A 14,276-nucleotide genomic window follows, 5' to 3' on the forward strand; every position below is an offset into this window, starting at 1 on the left:
TTATACTGACGGCAACCCTAATCTGCATGTCGTTAAGCAGGAAAACCATTCCCCCCGACGAGCAGGCATCTCTACCTGCTGTAAGGAGATGTGACCCTGCTCCTCACAAACCTGGCAAGGCTTTATGGGAGGGTAATCGTCCAGAACAGTAGGCGTAACAGACTAACCGCGACCACCACATCTAGGCTTTACACAACCTATAACACCTACACACAAAGCCAGGTAATACCTATGTGTTCACTTCATCTCTGAGGCTCAAGCAATACATATATATCTGCAATATCCACCACAACATCAGGATTTACATTTACCTGTTCAAAACAAAAACAAGTTGTATTGTTGCAGAGAACAGAGTAACACATTGGAAAGCCCGTGCAGACAATCTGCTGGAGACAAATGGCCCCAGAGGAGAAGACTGGCTTTCTCTCTGGTGCATCTGTGAAAATGTGTGATTTACTGGCCTTTGCTATTAACATTATGAAAACAGACCTATTTACATGTTATTAAAACAATGAGAAATCTATCAAGCAGGGCTCGACAGGAATCTCCCTCCTCCCCTCCCCTATTTGTATAGCCTCAAAATGGTGGCCACAATAAATCTCAGCAGCTTCCCCTATCCGCCTGCTAACCCCGGAGCTGGAACCGTGTCTGTGTTGTAAAACGATCGGGTGCGAGGCAGACTTGCAGAGAGATAAGAAGAAATAGTGCTGTCTTCAGAGGAATACAGTGGAGGAGAGATGCAGTAGATTAGGGCCCAGTTGCTGCTTTATATTCCTCTAAATACATCAGCAAGTAGCATGTGTCAGCGTAACCAAAACCACTGTTCCATCATCCCATGGAAAACTACTCTTTAGGGCCGCCACTGACAGGGCAGACCAACCAGCAGTGCTGTCAACCCTCTTATTCTCATGCTTTCTCTCTCAACTGGATCAGCTCTTCTTTAAGATACAGAATAGTTATTGCTTTCTCCCCATTTCTTTCTACCAATGAATACCCCAATACGGATCACATTTTTAGTATTCACTGTTTTCATTTGGAGGCCTGATACACACAAAGTTCCATGACACCAGCTTTTTGTATCACAACTTGTCCTTGTAGCGTATGATAGCCAAAGGCCACCGATATTTCAGGAATATCCCCCCCACTTTTCCCCTCCAGTTTACAGATGGATAGCATTGCCTGGTCAGTAAGACAGCAGCAGTCCACTAGCAGCTCTGCTGCTGCAATGTCACGCCCTTCACATGTACCCCTGACAGACGGCTGTAAAAGTTTTCAGGGAGTTGTAAAAAAAAGAAATGGTGTCTCTAGTCTGCAATGGAATAGGCCGCACGTGAAATTTATTTCAAATCTCCTCAGGAAGATATGGGTGGCGCTGGCTCCGGTGCTGTGTGCGTGGTGAATCACAGTCGCTCTCCCCCGCTCGCCTCTCCCTCCTCTTGATTTCCCTCTCACTATCCTGTTTAAAATTCATGGACTTTCTTATCTCTTTTTTTGGGAAATGATAATTATAGTCTGCCAAAGGTGCTTAAAAAACTTGATTGAGGGACACTCAGTAAGCATGTTCACATAAAGATGATCGCATAGCGGACTGATGAAGAAGATGTCGGGGACAACAATCCATTGACTGTGAGACCAGATGGAGCAACAATGGGAATTCAATGTTTTCCATTCAAAGTAATTAGATCGTAGTTATTTTGGTTTTAACTATAAACTAATCACTATAACTATATTAAACTATTTAACTGGGCAATATTAAATATAGCAAAACATTTTAATACAAAAATACTGTGTTCAAATACATTACAATATGGTCAACAAATATGTACATCAACAAAGAAGTGCCCCAAAAGCCCCAATTCAGAATCAACCTCACCTGTTAAAGAGCTGTCCAGGTTGTCCATGCTTGACCCTGGTGTGTGCTCAATGCCGCGGGGATGCCTGGCTCCATAGCCTTCATCTTCCTCCTCCTCTTCCTCCTCTTCCTCCTCCTCCTCATCATCCGGCAGGTCGGTCTCCAGGTCAGAAACCATTGTGCTCGACACGTAGCCCACTGGAGGAGCTGGGGCCTGGGGAGGAAGAGAGCCTACCTGCATGTGCCTGGGAAGAGCAAGAGACAGCAGATTACTCTACTGGAATCCACAAACAGCACCTATTAAGGAATGTGGAGGAATGATGAATGTAACAAGAATAAAGGGAATATGCATTAGTTTCCACAGGAAGGCAGAGAAATAAGGATATAGAATGGCAGAGCTAATTTTAGAGACCTCTTTCATATGTGAAGCGAACGAATAAATTTGGACGATTCCACTAATTCTACAGTGCAGCTTGCATGCTAACACAATGACCCGCTAATTGCTGCCTTGGATGGTACAAAGGCATGCTCTCCAGGCCCGTCGACACATGGCTGTCACCTCAGTGGCAACCCGGTCTGCTGACAGGCGCATTTGTTTGAGGAGTGCAATGTCTTTGACGCCGTTTGCAGTGGGAATTGGTTGTAATTACTGGCCCTCTGGTGTTGTCAGAGATGCTCTCTAACCAACATAGTCATTACTGGGTAACATGACATCTCCTTCCTGACAAGGCTTCCCTGTCACCCCCACCCCACGATTATGAATGAATGCCAGTCTCTCTGCGTTGCCGACAGAATGAGGCATATCCTTCATCTGACTTACATGAGCACAACAACAATGGAATGTGCTGCATGGGCGGGGGCAGGGGGGAGTAAACAACCGTGGGGAAAAAATTGTGTCTCTTTGAGTGAGTAAAATACAGTAGTCGCCAAAGTGGTAGCATGGGCCTATTAAAATGAAATGATTAATGTGTTTATCTCCACTGCACATACTGTTGACATGAAGAATACTGCAGGACCTAAATAAATCCTGGCAGCAATACATGCAGAACAGAATGTACAGTAAAACATGACACGATGAGAAATGAGAACAACACATATATTAGCATCTATAACAATTTGTCTTTTTATATAGATATATAATTGATAAGGTTGTGGCTACACTGCAACATTTACCATGTCTGTTTTGCCATGTCCATTTGGTAAGCTCTGGTCAGCTCATCCAAATGGGCCTGCAGCATGGGCTGCATCTCGTCCCGAGGAGAAGGGGTAAGGGTGGCTGTGGACTGCTGTCCAAAGGACACAGCAGCTGGGGAGGAGGCGACCCCTCGGATGGGCGGGGTGGGAACCCTCTCCTCCTCCTCCTCCAGCTCATCCTCCATGCCCTGGTGAAGATAGGTCTGTACGGGCATGGGCGGGCCCCAACCATCACTCTCATACCTGATGTAAGAAGAAGAGATGTTGATTGAACAAAGGTTTTTACATTTTAAAATTGTGCATCCAATGTTTTGTATGATTTCAGCTGCAACTAACATTTTTATTATCATTATTGAATCATTTTTTAAATATTTTCTCCATTGTTTTTATCTACAAAATCACAGAAAACATTGACATATGACAAAGAAAAGTAGTAAATCCTCACAATTAAGAAAGTGAAATCAGAGAATGATTAGTATAGTTTTGCTTAAAAAATGACTAAAATGATATCAAATATTTGTAGATATATTTTCTGTTAATCAACCAATTATTTCAGCTCTACTCTGAACATCTTGTTGAAGAATATAAGTCACCACCACAAAAGCATGATAATGTATCACACACATATGCTGTGCTGCGCTTAATAAATTAGAAAATGCACAGAATGGACAGAAACAGAATTACATTAAGGTTTGTGATATTGTCACTGTCTCCAAATGTGTTAAGGTTACTGAAAAAAGAGGGAATAGCAGACATCACAAATATAAAAATATTTTAAGAGAAATTCTTCTCCACTAAACATAACGCTTTGTGACCTTGTGCAACTTTGGAAAATGATGTGTTATACGACAGTCCAGAGTGGAATTATGGAGGCAGTCAGGCTTCACTTCCTCATAGCTCTGCTTATACATGCTGAAATAATACTAGCCATAAAGAAAATGTTCATTAAAGAAATTTGTCAGTGCACACTCCATAGGACATAACTGTTTTAATCTGCAGGCATTAAGATCAGGCACAGATTTACAGTGCACAGGACTCTTAATTTGCCAGATAGCCTATTAAAGCAGATGAATCTCCCACTCTGGGAATGGGAGTAAGAGGACAGAGCACCTTCTGGAACAAAGAGAGACACACACAGCATCACCTAAATAAGCCTCTGTTACTTTGTATACAGTAGAGTATGTCTGAGCTTCTGTTGGATTCATTAAACTAAATAAAATGTTAAAATATGTCAGCTGATTTAAAACATAAATAATAATAATGTAATTAGTGTATTGATAAACTAAAGAAGTCTAGAAGAACTCAGCAGATTTGTACATCTACTTCAGACTGTGCTGGTATAAATCCCACACTCTGTCCATCTGTCTCTCACGTTTCACTTATGAAACAATGCAATTATCATTTTTCCCCCACTATGGAATTCAGCAAATAGATTAATCTGAAACCATCTGTGTGTCTACACACTAGAAGCAGCAGGAGACTGCTCAATTTTTTTTTTATCATCTTCCATTTATTTCCCAGTGATGAAGTCTTGCCTTAGATTGAAGACAGGATCAGCAAATAGTTTGATGTGCAGCCATCTGTATATTAATTTTTGTGTGAAAGCCTATGTAAGTGAGTGCGTGTGTGTTTCTGGCTGCCGACCGAGACATTGATCCTTCTCTTTTCTCCAGATGTACAGTAGTACAGTAATTAGCTGCAGAGAAAACAGAGCTGAACCCTGTTATTGCACACAGCAATATGTGAAGCTGCTTGCGTTGGCAAACATTGTCTTTTTTGTTCCAGCAAGCGAGACACTAGATTCTCTGCCACTGAGGTAGTCAGAGGCGAAACATACAAAGACCACGATCAGCAGGCTCAAGTGCATATACAACAGAGGTGGGGGTGTAGCGCAAAGTGACTATCTGTGTTTCTTTGGGATGTTGGCAGGGCTTATACCTGAAAATGTTAGAAATTATCTACACTGCCGTGATAATTGAGTTCAATTGTTTTATACGGCCATTTTTACCACTACTACTAATGTATAGATTAAGCTAGCTACAAAATATCCAAAATTGCATCATATTTAATTTACCAAAATGTACTTATATCATATATTCATATATACACAAGCTGTGTAACTGTTAACTACTTTGTGGAAACAGAGTTAAGTAGAACCGAAAGTATCAATAATAGAAATATACACATTTTAATTGCTTTGGGTGGTATTTCATGTTTTTCCTTTAAAACTGCATGTTGTGTATGTGAGATGAAAATTAAATTGTCTTGAAATGTCTTAAAATCAAAATAAATGCTAAATGTATTGACATAAATCTGAAAAGCTCTCTTGGCCATATTGCATATACTATTGGTTGATGGTCCTTAACTTCACCTCTCAAGTCGTGCAATGTGCCAGGCTTTAATATCTGATCATGAAGTAAAACTGTGCAACATCTGTCATCCTGCACTGAACACTGTTCACATCCAAATAATATATTAATATCTGTTTAAAGCCCAAGTGGACATACCCTCCTCCGTCATGATGCTCATTGGGATAATGGTCCATCTCAGTGCCAGGAAGAGGGTGAATAGGGGGAGGGGGGAGGGGAACGTTGGCCCAGTTGGATCCATTGGCTTTAGTGGGTTTGGAGCTAGCCTTGGTCTTCTTCTTCTTTCCTCCCTTTCCACCTACACAAGGGAAGATTGCATTCAGAGACACACTCATTGAAAATGTGATTGTAAAAGAAAATCAATTAAAAACTAATAAACGAGTGGGATAGCATTGCAAATTACAGTAGCCGCTCTTGCCGTGTGACAAATATGTATCCAGATGAAACTCAATTTATTCCAAACATGCTACTTAGATTACAGATCAATTAGTACTCAGTTTCAACATAGCCTTAGAAAATCGTCCACAATTTCAAACACAAGATTTCAATGGGCTCCTGCCCGTCAGCGCTTACATAGAAAAGCTCAAGGTTGCAGGATGAAAAGCGTGCATCCATTGATTAATTGACTGAAAAGCCTCAAATCTCCATAGAAACAGGAAAGAACGGCAGTAAACGAGGTTGAGGCAGACCTTTGTGCTTCGCCCATCCCTCAGTGTCCCCTTTCACACCAGGCTTTGGGTTCCACAATGAAATATCTCACTTCACAGCATCATCATAATGAATGGCTTGTGTAGTGTCAGTGTGTCCCTAATGGAATTCACTGAGAGTCTATTACTACTTTCATTTCTTTTATTACACCGGAGAGCCGCTAACCCCATCCATTTCCACTCATATCCCTCCAACACCAAATTCTCCTCTGTCCCATCCATCTTTATAAATCTGCCAGCCAGGTCAATACTGAGTTTTTACAATTTGGTCACAGTGGAAGAAACCAATTTTTCTTTAAAACACATTTGACTTCAATTCCAAATCCGTTTTTAAGTTCGGTATATGCAGTATGCACATATTCCTGACATCTAAGACATGCGGATGGAAAATGAACCCTTACTAGGGTTAGATCACCATGCACATTTAAAATCCAACTCCATTTTGTTCTAAACCTAATGAAAAAAACACATGAAGGAATACAACTGCATTTCGGAGCTGTCGAAACAATATTAAAGAAAAAAAGACTGTACAGTATTAGCATCTATAAATCCATTTGTGACAGTGCCTCCCGACTAGTGAAAACTTAACATCTAAATCCAGGAAATACCTCAAATTGACGTCATCAGCCACACAGATTAGTCAGAGCCATCTTTGGAAACTGTTGAACCCATTTGTATCTGTCAACTGCTAAAGGCCTGTAATCACTTTTCCAAGTGCCACAAAAAAAAATGCCAATACTGCAACTTGTGCAATGTAACATAATGCACTCCAATGTAATCTAATAAACTGACTTGATTTGCACACAGGAAAAAGTAGATTTCTGTTATCAAAAGGAATGCACATTTCTATTGATTTTTATGGAAGCCAGATGGCAGAGAAATAAACTCTGCATAATGTGTGTCCGGAAAATTAGTATTTTACTAGGAAGAAGAACCAACGCACTTCAAAGAGAATCATGGTAACAATGCTAGGGCACGAAGAGATGGCAGGGGTGTCAGAATAAGATTAATAAAGAATGGAAGTAATAAAAGAAACAACTGTAAGCCCAAGGCAGGCATCGCCACTGTGCAAGTATAGTCTGAAAGTAATTGCATTTCCTAATCGTACCTCTGGGCGACGCATGACTTTTACCAATAAATGGTGAGCTGACATGATTGTTCTATCATCCTAAGTCGCTCCTCACACGACCAGCCATCAATATTGTAAATGAGCCTCTTCCAGGGAAATATGGTCTGGCACTGGCATTACAACAGCTCACCCCAAATATGAAAAATACAGAGAGAGAGGCTGTGGCTAGGAGCTATACAGGAATTACACAGTGAACCCATCTCCTCTGGCAAAACTGGGCTTGTCTTCAAAGGGGAACTCATACTAAATATAGATTCAGCGTTGGGTATTTATACCCACGGTTTGGGCGCTCCCAGCCTATAACTGCAGGGCTGCATAGCCTAGAGCTTGCTCTGTTTTCATTGGGTGCGTCAGAGCTAAGGGGGAAAGCCACAGAGCAAAGGCACAAGAAAGACTGTGCAGCCAGATATAACTTATGAGTGGGAGACTCATTTAAAGAAGGGCATCACAATAACTAAAAGTCATGTATCATCACATATTTAACAACATATTATATAATGAGGTGAGATGCAACATATATGGAGAGTGCAGGAGCACAACAGGACACACACAGCATTGGACTTCACATACTCAGGGACTGTGTGGCTTCAGAGAGTGTGAGGGAAGTGTGGAGTCGTCAGGGTTCAGAGAAAACACAGAAAACACCAGCTACCTCTCTCCCCTACACTAAGAAAGGTTTTAATGAGCAGCTTCATGTCCCCAGTGGAGATCCATGCTGCCATGAAAGCTGCTCTATTTCTGTTCCTTTTCATCCTACTCTCCTCCTTCAGACCTGACATTCATTATTCCTTCCATCTCCTCAGAGGGAGAGCAAGGCACTGTAACTTCAACTTTTCCACCCTTTCAAATTTTAGTGCTTATCTCCTGTTCAATATAGCAACGGGTCTAATGAATATCACATCTTATGTTAATTAATTCCATTTCATAGCATCATAAATACAGATGCCCACTTATTATCTCTTCAGTCTTATTTATATATTAATTTTTCAATTAAATGTGCAAAGTTGTTCACCAAACTCCCTAAAATAGATACTAACAAACCAATAGTTATACCGAAAACATTCCTCTTATTGTATATTTTGATATTATATGATAAGGGTATTGGTGGAAGGGTATTGAGCGAGGTGAATTCTTATAACGATACATTTGTTCTTATATATAAAATGACATCCATCCGTCTCCCTTACGATATTCCCACACTGTAAGCACTTATATTAATTATTTTCACTTAACTCATGATAAAATCCAACATTTTGGGGAAAATGCTTAATCACTTTCTTTCCCAGTTTAGAGCTAGCTCTTGCCCCCTACTCCCAGTCGTTATGCTAAGCTAAGAGGTTACTGGCTAGCGCACAGAGGCGAGAGCGGAATTGATCTCCTTATCTAATTCTCGGCAAGAAAGTGAATCAATGTATTTTCCATAATGTCGAGTCATTCTTTCAAGTATAACTCTTCTGACATATTTTACATTGCAGGGATCTTGATTATGTTTCTCTTCCTCTCATGAAACTATAATAGAACATGTGCCAAGCCCAGTCAAAGCCCTCAGTAACCGATGACAAGAATCTTCCTGTAAGGCCTGGTCACTTTAAATCCCTCTCTCCAGCCCACTGTGTGCTAGAGCATTGCATTTCAGACCAGTTAAGACACTGGTTTGTAACTAGATAAAGGAGGAGAGTGTAGGGGAGGCAGGCAGAGGGCTGCCTTGGTGTCCTATAAATGACATTGTAATTCTGTGAACATGGGTTTTAGTGTAGTCAGCCACCATTAGGGAAGAGGGAAAAAGGGAGGTATCTTTGCCACTTTACCCAGCCAAGCATCTCTAATGGTGTGTGTGTGTGTGTGTGTGTACACAGTCCACTCTGTCTGAAAGACTCCCTCTGCCCCTAGTCCTGTCTGCTTACTCACACAGTGAGAGACAAAGCCTTTACAAAGACCCAGCATTAGCACTTGCACCGATACAGATAGTTTCTTTACGCTTTAATAAGCTGTTGACTCCTATTCAATAGCACAACATGGTTATGAACCAAAGTAGCTATCACACTCAGAACCCTCAGATAACCAGAAAAAACACTTTAAAATAATGTATCCATCCAGCATTTGAGAATGCACATGTAAGCAGTGGGAGCTGAGTGAGCAAAGCATCTCTGGTGATGAAGAGGGACTGTGTAATTTTTTTTTCTTGGATGTCAGGTTAGTACATGCAAATAACCGATCAATAAAGCAATTAAGACATCAGTCAATCATTAAGTCAAGCGGCAGAGCCCCCGACAGCGTCCCAGTTTGCTTCAAGAAATTCTCTGCTGCGTAAACCAACCTGAGAGACTGCCGCTTCGCTCTGAGCTGTTGTGAGAGCTGGTGGTGCTGAAATCTTGTGATTGGTTGTGTGGTATTCTATTAGACAATCCTTCGGCCAATCGGTAGTCAGGAATGAAAAGGAGGGCTACAGTGGGGGTTAAAGGGCAAAAATCACAGTGGCATCAGGTGATTGGCAGTTAGCACAAGCACATGCATACATGCAGTTAGAGCATTGAGCAAGCAGGACACATTTGGGAGTCACACATTCAACAAGGTGCACATATTCAACCTTTCATTCACCTTCTGATTGGTATGCAACAGACACATTGGATTTGTTGTTGATTTGAAAAACATAGCGCTGATCTTTACATCATTTAGATTAACGAGGGAATAGTGAAGATTTTAATTCCATATTTGCGGCCCTTCAGAGAGATATATATAATCATACAAAAATATGATATAATCATACTTCTTAAAATAATGACAAGGAACATTAGAAATGTAGTTTTAAAAGATTCATCGCATTTAAAGGACTATGCAAAAACTAAAATTAATCTGTTTTAGACTGTTGGAGAAAGAGATCATAAATATGTATTAGAATAGAGCAGAGGACTGCTCATTACACCTGTAGCGTGAAACTCCACTCGGCTTTAAAAAATCCTGCATCAAATCCACGGTAATTAATTTGGATTATTTTCTTAAACATTAGTCAAGCTAAAATGGATTGGCAATTACTCTGAAACTGAAGGAGGAGTGGTACTATCATGAAAACCCAGCAAGAAAATGGATGGATGACTTAACTAGACTACTTCTTCATGAGATGTTTATTCAACCTTGGAGAGTGACCAAGATGATGTCTGCCGGGGGGAAATTACTCTTTTTAAGACAACCTCCCTCAAGCCACAGTGGCTTTAAGAAGGCTTCAGAGACTTTTGGTGGAAAAGTCTACTCCAAATGGCCGTCTTGTTCCAACTGCAAATGTGTGGCTTGTGATCTGGCTTAATTCCCTGTTACAGGATAAGAATAATACGAACAATCTCCAGGGAACGCGATTGTATATATTCTATTTCCACTTGCTGAACCTCACACAGGAGGGCAACAGCATCCCCACACACCTCTATGAGCAAACCATCTCAGAGAGAAGCTTACTGTTGTTGCAGGAGTTCTTGTCAGGCAAGGAGTAGCCCAGATTTGCCATTTCCTGCTTGGCCTGGAGTGAGGCCTTCCACTGGGCCTCAGGCAAGTCCACAGCCAGCTCGTGGATGCTGCTGGAGTGGAGAATCTGGCTGGTGGCATAGGGAGTGGCCTGGGAAGTTTGGCCAGGGCTGTTGTAGTTGGCTTTGGTGGTAAAGTCTATACTGCTGTAGATGGCACCATCAGAGAGCATGGTGCCAGTTTTATCCCCTTGCCCAGTGGGGAGATCTGGAAAAGAAGAAGGGAGGGAGTTAATAGGATCGCTGTCCTCAAAACAAATGTTAAGCCCAGCTGTACCCCTGGAGTATTTAGGTCAACACGTTTGTTTTTGTGGCTGATAAAGAGAAAAGGACTATCCCTGTACATCAGGACTTGAGTGACATTGGATTCAAGTGCAATGTGGTCTTGGAGTGTGCTGGGAATGCAGTCTGGGTCCATGTGCTTTCAGGTCAGCTTATATCTTCAGAAACATGACTGAACAGGTTATTCTCATAAAAAAAGAAAAATCATCCCAGTCTGGTGTCCTATTTTCCCCATCCATATGTGTGGATATCTCACTCCCCTCCTTTCTCTGTTCATCGGAGGGACAATGCTGCTGCTCTGCATGTGTGTTTATGTGTGATGACTGAGGAAGGGAGAGAGAGAGAGAGAGCTAGGGGAAGAGCAAGCAGACACTCTCCATGGCGCATGGTTTGCATGCCCAGTGAAGGGGAGATGATGTAGAGCCATGGCGGAAGTGTCCGCATCTGCGCCAGTCAAGCTGCGCATGTCCTTCACGACTGGCTGCTCGAGACCATCCTTTCAAACACCCACCCACCCCCCCTGCTCCTCTGCCCGTCTCTCCCCTCACATTCTCTTGCTCTGAGATATGGGCTATGACACCAGGCTGGACTATTTGCCATTACTCAGCCTGGTGACAGCGGAGGCCCCACTGTTAATGCTCTGGCTGTCCTCTGATGTGATGTATAAATATATACGCAAAACACACATGCAATATGCATATATGTATATCTTGAATGCATGTATGTACATGAAGAACAACAGGAGCTCCGGTAGAACAGAGAGGAGGCCATCATCTTTCATCTCTCATGGTCTCTTCCACAACATCTGGGACACCACAAAGGCACTCACCTCCTCGACCAAAGTTACTCAGGTCATTGGGCCCCCCGGAGCCGCTGTTAACAGGCAGGCTGGTGGCTGGCCAAGAGTCCGCTAACCAGGGGTAACCTGGGTCACTGGCATTCAGCAGGCCTGGCCGGCTACATGGAAACACAGGATGAAACACTACATTACCCACAGGCTGTGAAACTGCATTAATAACAGAGCTTTTTGTGCAAAAAACATCCCCAATTACTTATTAGACATGGTTTATTTTGGTTTATGTAAATGGTTTCTGAAATAAACAATAAAACACATTACAGCAATCAGTAGCGAGTCTATGTGAAGACAAAAATAATCAAACATATGTTTAAATGTTAGTCTGTGCCCATTAATGTGTGTTTGTGTGAGATAAGCTTGCCATAAGCCACTAAAGCTAATGAAACACTTTTGAGATAGGGGGAAATACTGTACTGATACATTTCGTCTCTCACAAAGTTGGGATTCCTTCAGGCAAACACAGCCCTTTATCTCTCTGTTTCTCCTGCTGTGTCTTTGTCATAATCCCTGAGTTATGAATGCAAAAGTACTTTGCACACATGTGCACCAGTGCACACTGACACCCACATGTATACATTTCCTTATTCATTAATATCTTGCACATTCTACAGTGTTTTCCCATCAACCCCTTGTGGTGATGCCCAGACAGTCTAAATCTTATTTGATGAGACTTCAAACCTCGGCCCTAGCCCCACCATGATGCCCCCGAACCCACTTGTGGGATGCCTGCGCACGGGAGAGGCCAGCTCCATTTAACAGGTGTTGTGTCCCTCCTGAGGGGGCCGAGAACCATAAAAAGCAGCCATTAAGCCTTTTACCTGTCATGGGTGACTGCTGGGAGGCCATTAGGATCACTTTACTGTACAATCATGTCTGAGGCTCGTTACCATGGATAACACAGATGGAGTTAAATGAGAATTAGAGATTGAGTCAAATGTCTAGGTATTACTTCATTGACACATCATTACCTGCTTTACTCCATTGCAATTGTATTGGAATAAATTCAAATGTAACAAGAAATTAATCAGGAATAATTACTAGTGTTAAGCAGACAAAAGACCCGAAACAAAAATATCAAAAGTATTTTACGGTTTTTAAATTTTTGTATTATACCCTGATCATTCACACCCTGCGATGGTCAGACAAGCACTGCATGTGATGAAGCGGACGGCACGGCCTTCTCAGAAACACAGCACACCCCGCTGTCAGTGCTGTGTGTAGCAGACTACAGAGGCACATGTGCGCCCAGAGAAGCTGCAGAGCGCGGTAGTTAGCAGCCTGGCTGCCTGGTGGGGCTTTTTGTCTCAGCTCCAGCGGGATGACGTGTTGGCTCTGAGGGACTGAGAGCGAGTCAAGCCCTGAGGACAAGGGCAGGTAATGGGCGTGCGGCAGTCAGTCTCTCCCTCAGCCACAAGTTCTAATGAGAGGAGCTGTTCCACAAAGGGGGGTCCAAATGAACTGCAGCCTGGCAAGCTAAGAGTCCTCGCTGTGGTTCCTGAATGCCAAAACAGGCCCTCGGGGGAGACAAGTCATTCAAATTGATGGCAGTGCATCAGACACATGCACTTTTATAGGGTAATACATCTCTCCCCGTCCTTCTACCTCTGTTTCTGGCTGCCATGTTCCCCCACTGCCATCATTCTCTCTCACCATACCGTCTTTCCCTAACCCTACTTACATTTATTTCCCCCATATACACCTCCACCTCCTATTTCCCTGCACCGCCTCTTGATCGCTTAGCATCTGTCAGACAAAAAAAACGGCTGAAAAAAGAAGAGAACATTGTTCTCTTTTGTTGACTCCAATAAGACTGCACCACAAATACACACCATCTTAAGTAAAATACCATGCCTTTGTCTTGTTACTTGTCTCATTTGCCCTGTGTGCTACAGCGAATCCTCACCCAGCCCACTAGAGAAAGACCAAAAGACAAGGAGCTGACAGTGGAAATGGCTACATCGTCCTTGTATTTATCACATAGCAGGATGATTAGAATAAGACTGATTTCTTCTGGGGATACATATACGTCTGTGTGTGAGAGAGAAAGGGGGAAACCGGGACATACATCTAATGAAAAGTCGACATTTACCTTTTAATCCCTGCCCAACCTAGGATGGATGGCAACCTTGGTAGATCAAATTTGATTTGGAGCGTTTCCTGTTAGATATTACAGTTACTTGTAATGGCTAGGAAACCATAAATACTGCCTTGGATGCCTGACACTGAGCTTCCCATAAATAAGCCGAGTGAGAGATATTAATTCCAAAGCGACTTCATAAATCAGGTGTTTATGGTCCCGCAGACTAGTGAATGGAATTTGGATTAAAACTCTAGACATTAGCTAACACTTAAAGCAATGGGAAACACAGATTACT

General features: G+C 42.3%; 1 protein-coding gene across 1 annotated transcript in view; it reads right to left on the bottom strand.

Annotated features, from left to right (window-relative positions):
* Positions 1-14,276, bottom strand: part of robo2 (roundabout, axon guidance receptor, homolog 2) — a gene marked incomplete at both ends in the record, with an annotated part of 149,853 nt that overhangs the window by 6,746 nt on the left and 128,831 nt on the right. Inside the window, 6 exons of the mRNA XM_079224466.1 lie at positions 1,874-2,097; positions 3,026-3,289; positions 5,554-5,713; positions 9,569-9,694; positions 10,699-10,971; positions 11,875-12,002. Of these exons, the coding sequence (XP_079080592.1) occupies positions 1,874-2,097; positions 3,026-3,289; positions 5,554-5,713; positions 9,569-9,694; positions 10,699-10,971; positions 11,875-12,002 (1,175 nt within the window). The remainder of the gene's footprint in view (positions 1-1,873; positions 2,098-3,025; positions 3,290-5,553; positions 5,714-9,568; positions 9,695-10,698; positions 10,972-11,874; positions 12,003-14,276) is intronic.

The sequence above is a fragment of the Taurulus bubalis genome (assembly GCF_910589615.1).
Source record: "Taurulus bubalis genome assembly, chromosome: 10".
Classification (NCBI taxonomy): domain Eukaryota; kingdom Metazoa; phylum Chordata; class Actinopteri; order Perciformes; family Cottidae; genus Taurulus; species Taurulus bubalis.